The 22125-nt window shown below is 42.7% G+C and overlaps 1 protein-coding gene across 2 annotated transcripts in view; it reads left to right on the forward strand.

Annotated features, from left to right (window-relative positions):
• Window positions 1-22125, forward strand: part of MYOM2 (myomesin 2) — a 137333-nt gene that overhangs the window by 76500 nt on the left and 38708 nt on the right. For both annotated transcript variants that reach the window (XM_060234923.1, XM_060234932.1), the window contains exons 17-25: window positions 1422-1543; window positions 2486-2673; window positions 3911-4037; window positions 6271-6449; window positions 6533-6647; window positions 9091-9247; window positions 9329-9435; window positions 16259-16303; window positions 16777-16913. In XM_060234923.1, coding sequence (XP_060090906.1) covers window positions 1422-1543; window positions 2486-2673; window positions 3911-4037; window positions 6271-6449; window positions 6533-6647; window positions 9091-9247; window positions 9329-9435; window positions 16259-16303; window positions 16777-16913 — 1177 coding nt within the window. The remainder of the gene's footprint in view (window positions 1-1421; window positions 1544-2485; window positions 2674-3910; window positions 4038-6270; window positions 6450-6532; window positions 6648-9090; window positions 9248-9328; window positions 9436-16258; window positions 16304-16776; window positions 16914-22125) is intronic.

The raw sequence follows: 22125 nt of genomic DNA on the forward strand, positions 1-22125 counted from the left end.
AACTATAGCTTCCACACAGTCTTCAAGGCCAATCCCATGTAGAACACATTGTAGCAATCTGTATGTTACCAGGGCATGCACCACAGTGACAAAGTTTTTGCTGCTCAGGAAAAGTTATAGCCAGCTCACCAGTCAATACAGGTGAAAGGCACCTCCAGCCACCACAGTCACATTTTTATTCAACAGAAGGCTCTGGTCGAATAGCACCCCCAACCTACAAACCTGCTCCTTTAGAAGAAGAAGAATGGGTTTCATACCTCACTCTTCACTACCTGAAGGCATCTCAGAGCAGCTTACAATCATCTTCCTCTTCTTAAAATAGACACTTGTGGGGGAGGTGGGGCTGAAGGTGTTCTGCAGAACTGTGATTGAACCAAGGTCACCCAGCTGACTTCAAGCAGAGTAATGGAAAATCAAACCTGGTTCTCAAGTAGTTACGAGTCCACTGCTCTTAACCACTACACTAAGCTGATTCTCTTTAGGAAGAGTACAACCCCATCCAGAACAGCAGGCATCCCAATCCATAGTTTGAACCTCCACACCTCCCGGTAACATCTCCATTTTGTCAAGAATAAGTTTCAGGTTGGGAACCCACATCCATTCAAAAATTGCCTCCATGCACCAGTTTGTAGTTTCTACAGCCTCCCTGGGATTCTCTGGAAGCTCAAAACACAGCTGAGTGTCATCCATGTATTGGTAGCAGCTCAGCTCAAATCTCTAAAACCTTGCAAGACCCTGTAGGCTAGATGTCAAAGGGTGGAGCACCACAGCCCCACACTCTGAAACCTACCTTTCAGATAGGACCAAAAACACACAGAACATGCCTCCCAGTTCAATCCCGAAATGTAGTCCAGAAAGTTACCAATATCAATGGTATATCAAAAGCCACCAAGAAATTCAGAAGAATTAACAGAGGTGCTGTTAGGTTAACCAAGGCCATTAGGTTAACCAAGGCCATTTTAATTCCATAACTAGACCTGAAACCAGATTGGAATGGATCCCATCTTCTTCATTCAGAATTCTCTGAAGTTGTTTGGTGGCAGTTATTCAGTCTAATCAGCAATTTACCATGTGCTTTAAGCAGGATGGCCTGTTCCTATGGAAAAGTCCATGCTTTCCTTTTGTCATGATGTTCTCTTTAATTGGATTAGCTGACTTTGTCATGCCATCCATACATGATCTCCTGGTGATAAAGGCACCCAGAAAGATATTCCTAATGGCCGTTCTATAGATAAAGAACCATAGACATGGTGCCATGTCCTCATAGTCTGGGCCTTAGATTCTGTTGTCTTTCTGTCACTTGCTGAAATTACTGGAGTGGTATCCACTTTTGATTTATATGTAGGACTGGAATTCTCTCTATGTAACATAACCCAAGCACATAAATTGAAAGTGAAAAATCCGCTTCCTGTTTCTTTTAGGTTTGCTGTTCATGGCTTAGAAACAGGAGAGAAATACATCTTCCGTGTAAAAGCAGCAAATGCGGTGGGAATGAGTGAAAATTCTCAGGAGTCTGAGCCTATAACTGTACAAGCAGCCCTCAGTAAGTGACTTTTTGTAAGGCTTAAGCTTTGAAATAAAACAGTTTGCTAACCAGAGCCCTAGCCAGCTGCCTTCATCACTTAATGGAACTGCCACATTTCCAGGTGAAACTTTAAAGAAATTAATGGAAAATCTGGAGATTTCTCATCAACAAAAAATCTACAACCCATTTACCAAGCACATGTGCCCATTTTAGAGCTTAGAAGTTGTTCACCAAATGGGGGGGGGAGGGGAATCTGTTTGAAAATGTTTGCCTGCTTGATCAGCACAGTGGGCCATCTAGTCCAAATTCTGTTCTACACAGGTGTCCTGCAAGGCCTACTAGCAGAACATAGAGACCAAGGTTTCCTCCTCTTGGCACTGGTACTCAGAGTTTCACTGCCTCTGGATGCAGAGGTTACCTTTAGTTATAGCTAGTATCCACTGATGGATTTATCCTTCATGGCTGTCTAATCTTCTTTTAAAATCATCTGTACCAGAGGCCATCTCCGTCTGTTTATTGGCAGTGAATCCCACAATTTTACTCACTGAGTAAAGAAGTACTTTTTTTTTGTCTGTCCTGAATCTGTTGCCCATCACCTTCTTTGGGGGTCCCAGAGTTTTCATATTATGGAGGAGGAAAGGAAAAAAAATCTCTCTCTCTTTTTCCACCCCATGTTCCTCTACATTTCCCTGGCATGTAGATGGCATTTGGGGAGGGGGATTTCATTTGAGATGGTGAAAATAGTTAAATCCTTCCATGCTGAAGCATTGATTTTTTTTTTGCCCTTCCCTCAGTCTGCTTTAAAGAAAAAGAAAGAAAATGGGAGGGAGGCCTTTCATAGTTCTCCTTTTGTGATGTCTAGGTTGGTTCCCAATTAAGAGAAGAAACTTGGCATTCTTTATTTAGACTATTGTATTTCTGGACATAAGTCTAATGTTCTGTCTGCTTAACTTTTTAAAGCTTGTCCATCATATCCTTATGGAATCACACTTCTCAACTGTGATGGTCAATCAATGACTATTGGCTGGAAACTTCCAAGATACAGTGGGGGATCAAATATTCTGGGTTATTATATAGACAAACGGGAGGCTCATCACCACAATTGGCATGAAGTCAACTCTTCTCTTACTAAAGTGAGAATTTACACGGTCAGTATTGGGGTTTTTTCAATTTTAATATTTAGATTTAATTTTGTTTTTATTTTACTGTTTAGGTGATTGCACCCAGTCAGGTCTGAAATACTTGCTGAAGGAGAAGTAAAGAGAGCCAGTGTGGTGCAGTGGTTAAGAGTGGCAGACTTTAATTTGGAGAACCAGGTTTGATTCTCCACTCTTCCAAAAGAAGAATGTATCTGCTCCTAGGAATCTAGATACTCTACTTGGTGTTGCTCAGGCTCCAGGATGTCCATTCCAGTCCAAAGATTAGGATTCCCAAGGTCTCAGATTTTGTGGGGGAAGGTGGCTGAGTCACTGGTGATCCTTCTTCCCATCATACATGGATCCCTTGCCAAACAGGGCTTCCCTCTTGTGTTTTCTCTCTCTGTACAAAACCCTTCATATGGCAGTCTTGTGCTCAGTCTCCTCCTTGGCCTGGGTTTTCTCTCCACTTTTGAACATAATGCTACTCCCTCCAGATGACTTGCCCTGTTTCCATCCCCAGCTGTGATTCTGCCCCACAAGGCTGAGTCAGGGAGAGGGTAACACAGGTGGCATGCTGCTTGCATGCCCCTTCCTTCAAGAAAACCTTTGCCCCTCCTGTTCATACATTTCCTTTCATGGTTCATAACTAACTGGGACTCTTGGTACAACTCCATCTGTGTGTATGTACACATATGCATACAAAACAACAATGAATGTGATGATGAATTTATTCTAAGATGAACTTGTGTGGACATCTCTATACTGTTTTTCACAAAAGCTCACACCTCAAAACCTACTTAGTTGAATATCCCAAGCAATACTTCCTCTAAGACGTGAAGTCTTGTGAGCACCAATTCTACTTTGTGAGCTACTGGCATTAAAGTTGTGAGCTACTGCATAAATTAGTTTGTTTTGGGGCCATTTTTCCTGAGCTAAGACAAAAATGTGTGAGCTGGGAGGCTAAAAAACTGTGAGCTAGCTCACACTAACTCAGCTTAGAGGGATCACTGATCCCAAGTTACCTTTTCTTTTCCTTTTAAAAATTGCAATAGGCCAACCCTTATGAAACTTTGTCCCAATTTTTATAAAAGCAGTTAGAGCAAGACCTTTTCCCTTGCACATTAATCTTCAAATGGCAGTGAAGTTAAATATGAATAAATATATGAATTGAATATTTTACTACTATTTGAAAAGACACAGGAATATTATCTGCATTAATTTTTTTAATGTCAACTGTTCTGCAAAGGTAGAGGATTTGACAGAAAATTCATATTATGAATTCAAAATCGCTGCTGCAAATATAGCTGGCATAGGACAGGCATCTGATCCCAGTGATCATTTCAAATGTGAAGCTTGGACAATGCCAGAGCCGGGTAAGTCATTTGGCTATTCATAACATTAAAGCAGGTTTTTTAAAAAGTGAATTAGAGTTTAACATTTGTCATGCACTGGCAATAATTAACACATTAGATTTTTAACCACAGTTTGCATGATCAGTTTACTGGGGTGGGCATCATACAGTAATCACGTGTTTTCTTGTTCTCCATGTATCTAATTCCATATGGTTGCCCACTCTGGAAGTTTTGTCAGAAGAGTCCTGATGGGTCGATAACTGAATATCACCTCTATGGTGCTTATTTATTGTTTGTTTAAGAGATTACTATCCTTCACTTGCGAGGGTCTGTTTGATGTAGCTTCTCCTTGTGTTAGGAGTAGCAAATTAATACAACTCCTACTTGGTCCTACAAAGTAGGTAGTCCTATGCTGACATTTGGATTTAAAAGATTGCTAAATTTTGGGTTAGTTACAAACCAAGGAAAACAACACTTTCTGAGTAATGCATTTTGTTTGCTTGCTTGCTTGTTATGTTTTAGTGATGTGGTTTTTTTTATCAGCAAGGCTTTGGTTTTTGATTCATTTATAAAGGATGCGGTGGTTCTTATTCTGATATCAAGGGAATTGTTACTTAGTTCTTGGAGGCTTTTCTCTAACTTCCATTTCACAATCCTTCTTTATGTTTGTCAAACATGCCATCTTTTGTATATATCCAGGGCTTTTTTTGTAGTAGGAATTCCTTTGCATATTAGGCCACACACAACTGATGTAGCCAATCCCCCAAGAGCTTACAGTAGGCCCTGCAAGAAGAGCCCTGTAAGCTCTTGGAGGATTGGCTACATTGGGGGGGGGGGGCGGTGTAGCCTAATATGCAAGGGGTTCCTGCTACAAAAAAAGCTCTGTATGTACTGTATCATACTGCTGCTACATATTCTAAATTTCATCCAGACTGTTATAGTTGAATTACAGAAAATGCTAGATTTATATATCTGCTGTTCTGTTGTTCACTTTTAAAAATAAGATAGCATTACATTAAATTAAATTTGAAGGTCGGCTGAAACCTGCTATGGTCATTCTTGTATAAGGATATGTGAATACTATGGAATAACAATGATCAGTGCCAGCCTAAGCAGGTTTTACACCTTTCTAAAATCTTTTATTTCAATGGATTTAGAATGGTGTAACATTGCTTAGGATGGCACTGGATATTTACTTCTTGGATGAAATATGAACAAATAGACAATGGTTACTTGGTTACAAAAATGAATATGTGGATATTTTAATACTGTGGTAAGGAGTTTTACTGGGACTATTTCAATATAGAAATATAGCTATATAGAAATTTAACTATAGAGTAAAACTTCAGATTTACAGGATGGAAAGACATGGAAAAGTTATCTGTTTGTAGCTGGAATCATGAAAACTATTGTTCAAGCATTCTTTCAGTTTGTTTCTCTGCTACAGCATTGTTTGCTCTGTTAACTTGAAAAGTACTGTGCCACAAAACATAAGCAAATAGATATAAATTCCTCTGAGATAAAAATTGAAGTGTACTTATTCTTTGGAGAACTTTAATGGAGACTCCTAACTTCCATTCCATGTGTACTACTGATATAGAAACAGCAAAATCAATATAGCTGGAAATAAAACCATTCACAATCAATAAAAGAGTTGATTCCAGACTCATTGTACAACTTGGTACATCAGAATAATGGCATAAAACTACTTTATAAGTAATCATTCATGTCTACCTTCTCTTATATAAATGGTATTTGCATTCATGAATGCTCCTAGTAAAATATTTGCTATACCAGAATGAAACCATTAGGTTCTATTTAGATATCTATCTTACACCTGCATATTACACTTTAATACCAAACAATAATTCTTGCCCAAGGGGAAAAAAACCCAAGTATATACATGTGTCAAATGGCAACTTTCCCTCCAGTGTGCACCTAACTACTTTGTAAACTTTTAATCAGCACTGCGCTATCAAATTATGAGGAAAACTTCACCAGTCTTGTCCTCCTCAAGATTTCAGATTGACTTCAGATTACTGAATTGTGAAGATGTGCAGCAAAACATTGATAGGTGACCATCTGGTAAATTCACTGGTATTCAGCCAGTATGAAATAAAATTGTGTAGGAAGGAGATGGTAAAAAATTAGAAGGGGAAATCTGCTACTACTGAAGAATGATGAGAAAATGTAAGGTTTCTGAGAAATATCTGTTTGACTAAATTGCTGTCATCTATCGATCCATATACTTTAGGTCCTCCCTATGACCTTACATTTTGTGAGGTTAGGAACACATCCCTTGTGATTCTTTGGAAAGCTCCTATTTACGTTGGCAGCAGTCCTGTTAGTGGATATTTTGTGGACTACAAGCTTGAAGAAGGTGAAGAATGGATCATGTTCAATGAGAAACCAACATCACACCGTTATTTGAAGGTAGAAATACATTTTATGTAATATGTTTATTGTTTAGAATTTATTAATTTGTTAGAATTAATTCATTGTGTATCTCCTTCAAGGTTACTGAGTTACAGGAAGGGGAAACCTATGTATTTCGAGTTCGTCCTGTGAACGATGCTGGTATTGGCAAGGCATCTGATGTTTCTGAAGCTGTATTGGTTCAGGCTAAACCAGGTATGAAAATACAGGGCTAAATCCAGCCAGTTTTCCTACTAGTGAATAAGAGAAGATGGGGTCCCCCAAAAGGCTATGTAGAAAATGATGGAACCTGCAGGGGTGAAAACCATGTAGGTATGAGGGTTGTAGGAAGGAGAGGAAATGGGTGACGTTGGATAAAAAAGCCTCCTGGATCCAAGCCATGGTATTACATTTGGTGGGCTGGATACAGAGTTCATTTAGCTAAATGGATAATCTTCTGCTGAATGAAGACTTGCTCTGTTGAAGAGAGGACTCAGTCTGTGTTAATCTACCTGCCACTTAAATTTCTCTTAGCAGTTTCTGTTTACTGTGTCCCTCATAGAAACATTTACACTTCTTTAGCTTGGGCTTTTCTACAGACTAGGGGCCATGGCTCATTGACAGAGAATAAGCTTTGTCTTCAGAAGTTCCCATTCCTGGCATCTCTGGGATCAGGTGACAGGTGATGTGAAAGACTTCAGCCTGACCCCGAAGAAACATTTCCAAGTAGGAATAGACAATATTGATCTTTATCATCAGTGCTCTGATTCAGTATAAGTAAAATTCATGTGTGTACTTGTGTGTCTGTGAGTGGCCTGCCCGAGTTGGCCAGGCGGCTACTCTTATTTTGGGTTTTTAGAAAAAAGATCTATCTGATCTTTAATAACTAATCTAAAGGAGTTGAGTATGTTATTTTATATATATAGATCCAATTGGGAGCTGTGTTGGTCTGAAGCAACAGAACAAAGTTGGAGTCCAGTAGCACCTTGTTGGTCTTAAAGGTGCTACTGGATTCCCAACTTTGTTCTATTACTTTATATATGTTACATGTCAAGCGTTATGGTGACTGAGTTTTTAATGAATTTGTTGTGTGCCATCTTAGCCCTTTCAAGGGAAAGGCAAGTTATAAATATTTTAAATTAATAAAGTCTTCCTATGACAGCCAGGATAGCTATTGGACCCATTCCAGGCCCAAATTTTGACATTCTTACACAAAAGAAACTGAAGACAATCACAGGAATAGATTGGGCTGATTTAATTTCTTTTTCTTCTTTGGCCATAAACTGTAGTTTACTTTACTTATCTCTAAATCTGGTTCTGATCCAGTCTTCTAAAATGCAGAAGGATGTTTATGTGTTTCTTGATATTTCTAAAATGACATGAAAAATTGACTTATTTTTATGTAAGATAAATAGTATTGGAATGAATTAAAAACAGGAACAATTATTTGAATCCACCAAACTATAATTTGTATGAAAATGGCAGAGGGTGCATATGGGGATTTTTATAATAGAGGCTTTTGGGACTGCTTAGTTTTCTAGTCCACAATGAGGGCAATGCTTGGATTCAGGGTGCCATCTAGAATTCACTAGAAATTACAGGTTTGAAGGAACCACACAGCAGGCTTGATGAAAACGCCTAAGGAATATGTTTATTGCAGTGGTATGCAGGGCTTGTTTATTTCTTCATTTTAGTTTTCTTCAGGCCTCTCAGTATTACAGTAACAAAATTATTGGAGAACAGATGTCTGAGAACTTATAACAGTTACAAAACAAGTTTCTTGTTTGTCTGATCCTGACTTTAACTGTTTTTGACAAGAACAGCACCCAAATCCTACTTATCTTCAAAACAACTAAAGTCCCTAATGGACTCCCTGCATAACCAGCAAGCTGCCTAAGCCTTTTCCCTCTCAAATGTGCCCTAACTCTGATTGACCAAAATCAATGTCACTTTTCTGGCAAATGAAGAAAAACAAGGAAGGCCATAGTAGCTAAATGTATATGAGCCTCTCTACTGCCATATTCTTCTCATTGTCAAAGCATCCCTGAAATGGTACTGCCAACTATGAAATTTTAAAATATGACATAGGGAAAAATCCTTCCCATTGATGGATTTTTTTATGTTGCACCTATGGATTTCCCCCCTGTTTTTTTCTGGGTTTTTTTTCTTTTGAGGTTTTTGAGCTGTTGGAGCAAATTTGCAAACACATGAGTTTTGTTTTATATATTTTACATACACGCACACACTTATGTTTGTGGAATATAAGGAATTCATGCCATATGCTTATAATAGTATGTAGTCTTCATTCTGGCCTACCCTAATCCTATGTATTGGTGAGTCCAATGACTCTCAGATATGGATCCTGTGAGAAAAATCTCCTGGTTCTTAGCACTTTTAAAAAACATTTCATTATTAGAGAGTATGATGTACCTTAACATGATAATATGCAAACTAGCTCCCCATATTCTCTTGTTGAAATCCCAAAAATGAAAACTGTGGCCTTTGCCTCCCAGCTGAGACTTCATTTTGTCTACATGTTGAATAAATTAAAACTGTTCAGACTTTAAGCACACAATTAAATGCTGAAATGAATCAAAACTAGAGAGATGTGATTCCCCAACCTCCCCTTAGTAGTTATGATTCTAATCATATATTACAGACACCAAAGAAATCTCAGCAGGTGTGGATGAAGAAGGTAATATTTACCTTGCCTTTGACTGCAAAGAAATTACTGATGCTTCTCATTTTACTTGGAGTAAATTCTATGAAGAAATAGAAGATCATGAGAAGTTTAAAGTGGAAACAATTGGAGATCAGTAAGTTGGACCATCCTTTTTTTGAAATTCCAGGAAACTATTCAAAATTATTGCTACTTAACAGAAAATTCTGTTTTTTAGTTCTAAACTATATTTCCTAAATCCCGACAAAGATGATTTGGGAACGTACTCTGTTGCCGTTAGCGATACTGATGGTGTTTCATCCAGTTATATTATGGATGAAGAAGGTAAGAACAACTACTTCCTTGTTTTAGCTTAGATAGGCAGTTTTTTTGTAACACATGGCAGAGCAATGAAGACCATTAGTAAACCATCATCCTGAACTCCCTGAAGGAAAGACAAGATTAATTGCCCCCCAAGGTGGAATAAAGAGGCAGACTCTCACCTGACTTTTTCAGTGGGCGAGAGACCCAGCCCCCCAGCCGGAGCTGTGTGTCACAGCTCCCGTCAGGCAGGCCCAGCAGGGAGGCTCGCACTGGAGGGCCCAGACACCAGATGCGCACCTCAGCGAAAGGCACCCATCCAATTGAGTCTCCAGGACAGTCTGCATTCACACACCTCGGGTCACTAATACCCAAAGGTTGATCCTGCCAGACCCCTAACTCCCCAAAATGGGGAGGCTAACCGGTCCTCCCCAGGCCGCATGGCACCATAAACCCAGTAAAATCTGCCACAACTAAGGCCAAGTCTCTGCTTAGGGCTTAGCACCCACCGAGAGGCCCAAAGCCAAAATAAGCCCTTGCTGAAGATCCCTCAAGAAAAGCATATTATCCTTTTCCGAGAGATGCACCCCATCCCCTCTGTAGAGGTCAGGATATTCTGTAGAAATATCTGGATGGGGCAAATAGTGGCCCAAACCACCCTCCAATGCCTTACGAATCTCCTTATTTGCCCTGTAATGAGCCCTCTCTATCCCAGCTGGATTCCAAGCACTGCGCCACACCAAGCGCGGAATCATGGCCGACCAAACTATAATGGTACCGAGCCGTCTCTTCCTAATGTACTTGAAATCATCTCGAGCTTGCAAGGTCAAAGCCTTGCCTTTAATCAGCCCGAGATCATTCCCCCGCAGTGAATAATTAAAACCTGAGGAGGAGGGCCCACACACCCATGAAATAAAAGTGGGAGCAAGCCGGGCCACTGAAGACCTTGGCGCCCGCACCATTCAACCATAACATATTTGCTGAGCCCCAGCTGAGAGCCAACAGCAGTTCTCCAAGCTTGATGTGCCGCCCAAAACACATAACTGTGCCCACAGATGAGAACTCGTCTCCTCCAGCCAGGAACAACAGCATCTAAAAAGAGAAACAGAAAAGTTATAAAACCCAAACCTTAAACTATCCCAGCTCCTAATAACAAAGCTAAGAGTGGAGCAAAGGGCGAATATAACCTTTATAAGCCTGAGACTGTCAACGGCCGAGGCGTTGGATGGATGAAGAAGAATAGCCCAAGGCCGTGGCCATAGAGGCCGCCCCAATTCTAAAGGAGTGAGTACCGAACCTCACTCCCGACAACCCCAACAAAGCTAAAGCCCTAGATGTCACTGCCCAAAACTGATGTTTTGTCAGAGGGCTGCCTCCAATATGACAAAACAACAACCCTTCGCAGCCTCCCTGCACAGCCAAATAATCAGCCAATGCGGAAACTGGGCAAAGCTCCACCTCGGAACAAGGACCCAACTCCACCACAGTCCCAATGCCCTGTTGATCCATCTTGGATTGGCGGATGGTAAGAGCCGCCTTACCCCCCATTAACCTAATATCCCTCAGTGACAAGGCCCTGCCGGAAACATCATTCCTGGAGCTTGCCACCAATTTACTGATCCGCAGCACCCCAAAGAAGGACACCAAAGAGGCTGCATGAAACAAAACAGCCTCAAAATGAGATGCACAGACTGCACTCCACGTCCCTTTCAAACCCCTAAGAATCTCAGGAGTTATAGGGTTCCTGGTATCGGGCCTAGGCCCGACCTCTCTGGACCACCTTTCCAGCATTTTTCAAATACAAAAATCTGCTGTTTTCTCCTTATACCCCAACGCCTTGCTAGCAAAAGCCAGCGCAGACATGCGGCCTCTAATTGATTGCACGGCCAATCCCTTACCTTTTAAGGAAACACAGTAATGAAGCAACTGCTCCACTGGGAGCGGCCAAACAATGCGATACCCTACCTCAGCCCTAAAGTCTTCAAACTGCCACACAGCACGTTCGTAAGACTTCCTGGTGCTAGGCGCAATGGCTAGGCCTATTGCTCTGCAGGCCTCGGCTCTCCAATCAGCCATAGCTCCAGGGGCATTGGTGCCGCCTCCTGATCGGCATCCAGGGCCAACTGATGAAACCTCTCCATCTGTTTACGAGAGAGCATGTCAGCCACCCTGTTATTCACCCCAGGAACATGTTTGGCCAAAAACAAAACGTTAAGCTGCAGACAATGCAGAGTGAAGGCCCTCACCAATCTCATAACCCGTTGAGATTTAGATGAAAGGGAATTAATAACATGAACAACATCCATGTTGTCGCACCAAACATGAACAGTGCGATTGACCATATCGCTCCCCCACAACCAAACCACAACCAAAATGGGAAAAAATTCTAAAAACGTGAGATCCCGGCTCAAGCTGGCCTGCACCCATGAATCTGGCCACACCTCCATGCACCAGTGTCCACGGAAATAGACCCCAAAACCTAATGACCCAGTAGCATGACCTGAAGCTCTGCCTCAAGCCTCATGTCCTTTCTCCAAAAAGAAATCCCATTAAAGGATTCCAAAAACTCCTGCAGCACCCGCAGGTCCTCCCTCATGCTGCTGGTAACCCTAGTCCTGTGCTGTGGCAAGTGAAGGCCCACCATAGCATCACAGAACCTACGAAGAAAAGCCCTACTCGGAACAACCACTTTGCAAGCAAAGTTAAGGTGCCCAACTAACTGCTGAAGCTCAAGAAGCGTAACCTTTTTGAGGAGGAAAATACTAATCCTATCTCTCAAATCCTCCAGCTTCTGGCAAGGAATCCTGGACAATTGCGCTAAAGTGTCCAGCTCAATCCCCAAAAACACAAGGCATTGGGCCGAGCCCTCTGTTTTTTATTCAGCCAATGGCATACCCAACTCAGCGGCCAGCTCAATAAAGCTGGACAGCAACTGAGCGCAGAGCCCGCAGGGCCCACAAACAGGTAGTCATCCAAATAATGAACAACATCTTGTAAACCCACTTTCTCACACACAACCCATTCGAGAAATGTGCTGAAACACTCGAAAGCAGCACATGATACAAAGCAGCCCATAGGCAACGCCCTGTCCATGTAAAATTTACCTGCAAAAGAGAAACCCAACAGCTCAAAATAATCCGGATGGACAGGGAGAAGGTGAAATGCAGATTTCATATCACATTTAGCCGATTCAGCCCCCTGACCACAGCGTCGAACGACGCCCACGGCCTGATCAAAGGTAGTATACCTAACTGAGCATAGCTCCTCAGGTATCCCATCATTAACAGAAGAACCCTTGGGATAAGAAAGGTGGTGAATCAAATTAAATTCACCAGGTGCCTTCGTTGGCATCACCCCTAAAGGGGAAACCCTAAGGTTAACCACTGGAGGACTAGCAAATGGGCCTAAAATCCTGACCTCCGCCAGCTCCTTGGCAATCTTAGACTCCACTACATGCTCTAAACCCTTAACTGAACTGAGGTTCCAAGACCAAGTTGGTACCTGAGAACCCTAAAAATGAATTCTAAAACCTAACGTAAAACTGTTCAACAAATATAAACTGTCAGCCCTAGATGGGTACCTACGAAGCCATTGCTCAAGAGGTCCCACCTTTATCGGGCTGGGCCCCTTTTCCAGTTTGGGAAGGATCCCCACCCAGTCTTTTCTGACCCTTGCGTGGCCAAACTCTTGGACAGTTGTTAAATGAGTGTGGGCGAGCACACAGGGGGCATTCATGCTTGAACTGGCAAACTTTTTGACTGCACGCTCCCTGCGACCCAAACTCCCAGCAAAGCAAGCGGGGTTGAACCACCTGCCCCACAGAGCTGCGGGAAGATGATGATGAACTGGAAGGAGAAGAGGAGCCCTTAGAAACTAAGCGACCGCTGTCAGAGCGGTCCCCCAGATTGGGCCACACAGGTGACATCACCTGCAGCCACAACTGTTGGTGAATCCGATCCCAAGGGAGGGAAGGGTACAAAGCGGCCCTCATCCTGAATTCCTTGTTGTATTGAATCCAGGCCGGGCTGCTGAACATCGTATACCCTTTGTATATTATGTCCATGTACTGAATCAGCGCTGCCACCCACCAGGGCTGAGCACGCGCTATCACTCCCACATATATAAAAAACCCTGGAAGCCAATTGGCCCAGGTCCGATCAACCTTCCTCTTCTTAAGTTTCTCCTCTTTATCATCAAGCTCTTCCTTATGCATTTTCTCTAATTCCCTAAATAAAAGGGAGAATATGTCAACATATTCTCTCTTAAGGGTTTTTTCTCTTGTGGCAGGCAGCAGGTGATCGCCCAAAGGTAAGGCAACCTCACCAAAGGGCATAGCACCAAAAGGGACCGCCCCGTAAGGAGATGGGAAACCCCAAACCGCAGTTAAAGCCGCAGCTGTCCCCTGCTGCCCTACCCCAGGCCAATTACCAAATGAGCCAAACTGACCATGTGGCCACATCCAATTATTCTGCTGTTCCACACCCGAAGTTGAAGGAGTCCCAGAACCACCTGAAGCAGCACCAGCCCCATTAGGTGTGGCAGATCCTCAAGGCCCCAAGGGCCACACAGGCCTCGAATAGGGCAAAGAACCATCCCCTAACTTACCAGGAGGTACAGCAGGCACCAATGCTGTTCCCGCACCAACTGCACCAGACCGGCTAGATCCAGCATCCAAGCTGACCTGCCCAACAGCTCCTCCATTAGCAGTCGCAGCAGACCTGCCCTCCAAAATAGACAAATGGGTCAGTATATCTGTCTGCAAAGCCAACTTGGGAAACCACCCTTTCCTTGGCATCTTGAGAACCTATATATACAGAAGGCGTCTGCTTTGGAAATCACCCAATAACGAGGAGATTTGGTTTAATAATCAAGGGGGGGTTATTATAAAATTCCAGACAAACATACAAGGGTATAAAATCATACAACATACATACAGGCCTAAGAAAATAGGGTTGAAATAGACAGGGGTAAACACGAGGGTAGACAAACAGGGTATACTACCTTGTTCAGATGTCCTTACAACAAGAAGATATGGACGTGCATGGCCATGTGCCATGTCTCGTGCTCCTTACTTAGAGTAGGGAGGGAGGAACACTCTAGTTACATATTGCTCAGGCAGAGAGAGAGAGCAAGCATGGCTTGCTCTCATGTATATAATCTTAGGAGGGGGTGAGGCCCTCCCTGAAAAGGGGGTGGTTTGCAGTGGGCAGTGATGCTTCTTTCCTGGGTACCTGATTGGTTGCTCACCTTAAGCCAATGAGTAGAGCTGACTCTGGTCACCTGAATGGATCTCCAGGTAACAATAGATAGTGGTGGCTTAGTAATGTCCTCCCAGTAGGTTACAAAAGGCCAGGCTATGTGTTAATGGTTTGGGTGGTTCAGCAAAGATATCCCTGGGGAGAGGCAAGTATAGAAAACAAAGAATCTGTCCAGGTGTCAGACATTACGATAGTAGTAGACAAAGAGAAACTGAGTCGCAGAAAGAGCCAAGGAGATGATAACTGATTAATCAGTAGCTGAGGATTAGGGTGTGAGTGATACTTTCCAGCAGTCCCCATCGTTATTATGCATCCTGTTTGGGTGGAAGTGGAGGAACTGGGTGGGGTTGCACTGAGAGGAGGCTTCAAGGGGATGACCAGAACAAACTCTCTGCTGGGTTCACTCCATTTTAGATGGAGTGTTTTCTTGGCCTGTTTCTGGTCAGACTCCATTTTGTTTCCAGAAATAGGAGCTCCATTCTCTCTCTCTAGGTATTGGGGTGCTCCGTATTAACAGGCAGCGCCTCTCAGTTACATGTGAGAGCCCAACCTATCCCAGCCAAACTAGGCCATAACAGTCAAATGACCAGGCCTATTTTATCCAACCTCCACGATGATCTTATGAAAAGGGATTCCCCTTATAGCAATCCAGATAAACAAAAACAAACAAATGACTCCTGCGCAATCCCAGTGGTGACTGACTAATCCTAGGAGAGAGAGTAGATAGGTCATCAGCCACTGGCAAACGCTTGGCCGGAGGAGATGCACCAAATCTACAGCTGCACCTCCCCATTGGCTGAAACCACTAAGCACTGCCCAATGAGCCGTGTGCTATATTTGAATTTATGGAGCCAAGACAAACTGACCTCCAGTTTTAATGACAGGAATTCCCCATTTCATTGATTTGTACATATGTCACATGATCTAATACCAATCTTTGAAAGCCTACTAAAGCTTGAAATATATGGAACTCACTGACATGTACTATATTTTGGAATGAGATGAAAATATCTGTTGCCTTTCTTAATTATTCAGTTGCTAATTTTGTCTTTTTGTTGCTTGCAAACTTGCACACCACGCAATTAGTTCCATTTTCTGAGTCCTTATTAGCAATTCTAATATGCTAAGTAGGCTAATCTCCGTATCCAGCTATGTAGAGCCCAGGCTCTTGCACAAGTTCCAGGAGGATTTTCTGACATTTATGATCGATCTCTGTAAATACTTCTTGTCCACCAGCTTTCATTCTCTTTTGCAATCTTGTAAAAAAAGCCTTTTCAAAATGATGTGCTGGGGAACAGGGTCAACAGAGTGAAGTAAAAGGTAGATGTAGGCTTCATGCTGGTTTACTTAGTGAGTTTTCCCTCTTGCTTTGTTGTCTATTTCATTAACAACACTTGTTAATTCTGTGAGCCACAGTTTTTTTTTTTTAAATTGTCTATATATCTCAAATGTTTGGGTCTTCATCAAAAACTGAATTTCATAAGTGTTTTCCTCATTGTGCTTATTGGCACTTTATGGAATCCAACAGTGTTCTTAACATTTATTTTGATGATCGGAATAAACTAGTACCTGAACATTATTCATTTCAGAGCTTGAACGTCTGATGACACTAAGCCATGAAATAAGGAATCCAAGTAAGTAGGTCTTTTGAATCTAATATTCAGTCCCAGTAGAAATATATTTACACACCATTGATGGGAGTAAAGTAATTAAAACTTTTTTTAAATACATAAAGCAGCTTGCTTATCCTTCTATTAATTAAATGCAAATATTAGTTTCTGTTTAAGAGAGATCTTCTTCACCACTGCAAATGTATTTGGAGGAATGGATTCAGTTTGGATATGTCTAATATTTACTGGATTATGTATTTAAATGCCCTAAATAGTGCTATCAATACACACTTCAGCTTGTACTCTGACTCATAGAGAAACAGCTTTAATACACATCTGTGCAAATACAGTTGAGATTTTCCCTTTGGTTTTCTGAGCATTTTGCTTGTTTGTTGCTTAAAATGTTCAAAAGCTTTATCCTGCTGGGACTTGCATTTTGCGATATTATTTCCAGCAGGGTTCACATGTTGGCTTTGCGCTTTGTTCTTTCCCTGCAGCAATCCCTCTGAAGGCAGAATTAGCCTATGAGATTTTGGATAGAGGACAGGTTCGTTTCTGGCTCCAGGCTGAGAGCCTGTCAGCAGAAGCCAGCTACAGATTTGTCATCAATGACACTGAAGTTGCAGACAGTGATGTAAGTACATACCTGGTAGGAATGTGCGTGACAGGCTTTAATAGCATAACTTTTATTTGAAAAGGATCAGCTTTAACAGTGAATGAACTTTGTTTTTCACGCCGCATCACCCTATATATAGATGGCAGGTACAAATTCAGACACCAGCACTGTCTTATGAAACCTGTTCACATGGCAAGACCCTACTTTTTGCCAGTAAAATGCTTCACATGAAACAACAGAAAGAGGTTTTAATGTATTATTTTAAAGCATCAGTGGGCTGATTGACTGGCAGTGGTAGGCATTGAGGAGGTATTATCAAATCTGGAAGAATTTATCTTCCTCAAAAGGGGAAGGGGTAGAAAACTGAACCAGTGAAAATGGATTAGTTAACCCAAAAGATAAGTGGGGGAAAAAAAAGGGGGGGGAAGCTAAGTAGTTGAAATGTCCTTAACTATAAACAACAGATTCCTTTAATGATATTTAAGAACATCTCTCCATCATACAGAAGAGTCTAATGTGTTCCCTGCAAGAGCTACATATGGATGTCATGTGCAAAAACACCACAATAAAATACAAAGATCTGAATCAATGCATCACACATAAATGCAAACACCTGAAAATTTCAGGGGGAAAAGCCAAAATGGTATAATATGTATAATAAAAGATCAAATATCTTTCAGCACATGTCTTTTCTTTTCTATTTTCATGTAATCCAGTCTCCATTTCTCCCTGTCCCCTCTTGACTTACCTCCTGAACTGAAGGCTGCCAAGCTCATAATAGTCCAGAAACATTTTATTTATTTATTTATTTATTACTTTAAGCTTATATCTCGCCCTCTCCGCAAGCGGACTCAGGGTGGCTCACAACATCACATTACGTCCATTAAAAACCAATAAAACATATAAAACATAATTACATATTTAAATTATTTAAAACATTTTATGGTGCTGTATTAATACAGTACAGTATAGAGGTTCTGAAAATTCGATGGTGACCATTGGTACTCTGCATGGAGCTCTATATGATGTCCAGTAGCAGCTCTCTCTCGGTTAAATGTCGAAGGCCTGTCAGAACAATTCGGTCTTACAGCCCCTGCGGAATGTAGACAAATCCCGCAGGGCCCTTATGGCCTCTGGGAGAGTGTACCAGAGTTCTGGCACTGCCACCAAGAAGGCCCTGGCTCGTGTTGTACACAACCTGGCTTCTTTTGGTCCAGGGATGGACAATAGATTTTTCGTCCCTGAATGCAGTGCTCTCTGGGGAATATGCGGAGAAAGGCGGTCCCACAGATAGACAGGGTTTTAAAGGTCAACACCAACACCTTGAAACGAACTCGGAACACAACAGGAAGCCAGTGCAGCTCTTTCAGCACCGGCTGAATGTGCTCCCATCGAGGGAGTCTCATTAACAGCAGCGCCACAGCATTCTGCACTAGGTGTAGTCTCCGTGTTAGCGTCAAGGGTAGCCCCATGTAGAGAGTGTTACAGTGATCTATTCTTGAGGTGACCATAGCATGGATCACCATTGCTAAGTCATTGTGCTCCAGGAACGGGGCCAGCTGCCGTGCCCGCCGAAGGTGGAAAAAGGCAGATCTAACTGTGGCCGCTACCTGGGTCTCCATTGTAAGGGAGGACTCAAGGAGCATGCCCAAGCTCCTGACCTTAGGGGCCGGTATTAATGGCACCCCGTCAAGAGCCGGCAGATGAACCCCTCCCCCCGGACCACCCCAGCTGAGATAGAGAACCTACGTCTTCATCAGATTCAATTTCAGTCGGCTCAACCTGAGCCACGAAGCCACGGCTTGAAGGGCCAGCTCTAGATTTTCCGGTGTACATTTGGACTGGCCGCCCATCAATACATAGAGCTAGGTGTCATCTGCATATTGATGACAACCCAGTCCATACCTCCTGACAATCTGGGCAAGGGGGCACATATATATATTAAATAGCATCGGGGATAGGACTGCTCCCTGTGGCACCCCACAACTGAGATAGTGCCTCTGGGATGCTTCCTCCCCTATCACCACCCTTTGTCCCCAATCTTGGAGAAAGGAGATCAACCACTGTAAGGCGGACCCCTGAATCCCCACATCGGCAAGGCGGCTAGTCAGTAGCTGATGGTCAACCGTATCAAAAGCAGCTGACAGATCTAATAACAACAGCACCGCTGAGCTGCCCCGATCCAGATGGACTTCTTTGATTGTCCTTCGAAGATGGAAGTTCCATATGCATGTGCACAGAGCTCAGCATTAAAATGCTTAGCTTCTGCTTATTTAATTACTTTATTTAAAACATTTATTCTGTCTGTATCTCTGGAGACTCAAGAAAGGTAATACATGCAAGAACAATAAAACCACTACCAATAATTTCACGTTTCAATGAAAATGTACACAGGGCAACTTAAAACTGCCTGAAATACGTAATAACCCATCCTAGTAGCTTATACAGAGAGCACCTACTTCACTCTGACACATCTGCCTGCAATTCTGTACTATTTTATAGGAGACAGTGAGACTTTTTGCATTCAATAGCCAGTGATGGTAGCCAATCTGATTCTTGCCCCTCGTAAGCTGTTGATCAAGCACTGCTATGCCATACCCTCTGCATGCAGTGTAGGTGCAAAATTCTGCCAACAGGGCCCCTGTATTTCTGTGTCTTGTACCTCCTTAGCTCACCCCTGGAAATGAGTAAATTTTAGCAATAATACCATCCCTCCTTTTTTTCCTACACTGTGGGATCTTTTTAGTGTCCCTTACACAAAAACCTCTTAACAGCCTTATATAATAGAGGAACATTGTATGGATCTTTTCTGTTTTTGTCAACTCTCAGGAGCAATGATAACGCCACTGGTTTATATAAAAACAGGCCCCAAAGGAAACATTATTCATTTTTCTTTCTTCATTTCCACAATTGTGTCCAGGGACTTTTTCTTTTTCTTTTTTTGCTATTTCCAGAGCTACATAGAAACTTAGTATTTTTAGCAATGCTTTGAAATCATTAGCAGCAAAGATACATTTTTTAAAAGAAACAGAACTGTAATGTTATTTTACCTCTTTAATTAGCAAGCCACAGGTGACGTTTACATTTTTAGATGGATGATATTTTTGTGGAAGTTCTCATAAAAGCCTTGTATTTATGGCTGCCATAAAACCATTGAACTTCATCTTGCTGCATAATGGCAATAGCTAGAAATCTAATTATATTCTAAAACCTGCCTAGAGACAGGCACTGCAGCTGCTGATCTTGTTCAATAGATTGTCATTCTAGCAAGAATATTGTTGGGTTCTCAGCATTGGCCAAAAATAGATAATTTCTTTCAAAGCCCTAATTGGAACAGCTTTCCCCAGTCTTTCTTAAAAATATGGTTGAAATGATGTAACATGAAAACATTACTAAACTCCCATTTTTTTCAAATACAGTTGACCATTTTATTTGCAGATTGTCTGGCTATGAAAAATATATTCCAGTGTGGTATAAAGATCCCCATGCCCTACCCCCTGTCTAGTGGAGTATTATTATTTTTTGGGAAATATTCCTTTATTTATGCCATTAGAAGCTTTACAAGCTTTAGAAAAGTTACAAGAAAAAGATATCATTAATCACTTTAGCTACAAAAAGAAAATCTTTAAACTTATACAAAATAACTTATTCTCAATTAAAACATTCCATATGATCTAACATAAAGTCCAGACCTTCCTAGCTGCACAGCTGCATGCATTTCGCTTCTGTGAACTAAAACTACAGTGACCAATTAGATATATTTTTATATAACTTCTTTGACCTGTTCTCTTGGCCTATGTCTATTCCAGTATCTAATAAATAGAGTTCAAAGTTCAACAAATAATTCTTGGGAGCCCCTTTTTCCTGTACATATCCTCTTATATGCAGTTATCTTATTCATCAAAGCCAGCATGCTGTACCTTGCTCACCCAGCCATCTATACCTGGAAGATCTGGCTGCTTCCAAAATTTTGCCAGAAGTTACCTTGCTGCAACCAACAAGTTTTTAACTAGATATTTTTCCTTTTCTGCAATACTCTCCGGTAAAATAGTTAGCAAGATTACCTTGAGGACACACGGCAGTTTGCAGTTTAGAATATCAATTTCCTTAAGTCTGTTGCTCCAGAATTTTTCAGCCAGTGGGCATTGCCACTGAAAAGGGGTCCACACCTCCCTATTACATCACTGGCACAGACTGGACTTGCCTCTTGATATCTTAGTAGTCCTATCAAGCATGATATATCACTGTTAAGATATTAGAAGTCGAGTGGAGTATTTAAACAATTATGTTTCTGCTTTAATAATGGCCTACTATAAATGTAAACTTTGCCGCAGCATACCTGTTGCATCCAAATGTAGCCAGGAGCTATGTGTGGTGGCCGGGAATGGACGGGGAGATAGAAAACTGGGTCCAGCGGTGCAGCGCGTGCCAGGAGTCGCGGCCGGACCCACCCAGTGCCCCGGCTACACGGTGGGAGACGACAAGGAAACCATGGTCCCGGCTCCACATAGACTTCACGGGGCCATTCCAGGGGCAGATCTTTATAATCATTGTAGACGCATACACAAAATGGTTAGAGGTCATCCCCGTGGGGTCCACCTCTTCCGCAGCGGCAATTAGAGCACTGCGCAGGGTCCTGTGCACCCACGGCATCCCGGACACCGTGGTCTCAGACAACGGGGCAGCATTCACCTCGGGGGAATTCCAGGCGTTCCTCCAAAGGTACCTCATAAGACACATCAGGTCGGCCCCCTTCCACCCGGCCACCAACAGCCAGGCTGAGCGGATGGTTCGTACAACAAAAGAGCCCTGGGCAGAATAGTGCAGGGCGATTGGGACCACAGACTAGCCGCGTTCCTCTTCGACAACCGGGTCATCCCGAACCCAGTCACCGGGGTCAGCCCAGCCGAGCTCCTCATGGGACGCAAGCTCACCACAAGGCTGGACCGACTGCACCCCGACCGAGCCTCCGACGTGCGAGGGTCCCCGGAGATCAGAGACGCGGCTAGGGGGTTCTTCGCGGGGGACCCAGTGTTCGCCCGCAGCTACGCTTCGGGACCAGAGTGGGTAGCCGGGAAGGTACTACGGGTCGTGGGGTCCCGCCACTACGAGGTATCCTCCGAGGGGGGCCAGATCCTACGCCGGCACATCGATGAGATGCGCCGCCGGACCCTACCAGAGGTACCCACGGAAACGAGGGAGGTGGCGGGGTCCGAGGAGTCACCAACAA

This window comes from Heteronotia binoei, chromosome 1, assembly GCF_032191835.1.
Source record: "Heteronotia binoei isolate CCM8104 ecotype False Entrance Well chromosome 1, APGP_CSIRO_Hbin_v1, whole genome shotgun sequence".
In the NCBI taxonomy this organism is placed as follows: Eukaryota; Metazoa; Chordata; class Lepidosauria; order Squamata; family Gekkonidae; genus Heteronotia; species Heteronotia binoei.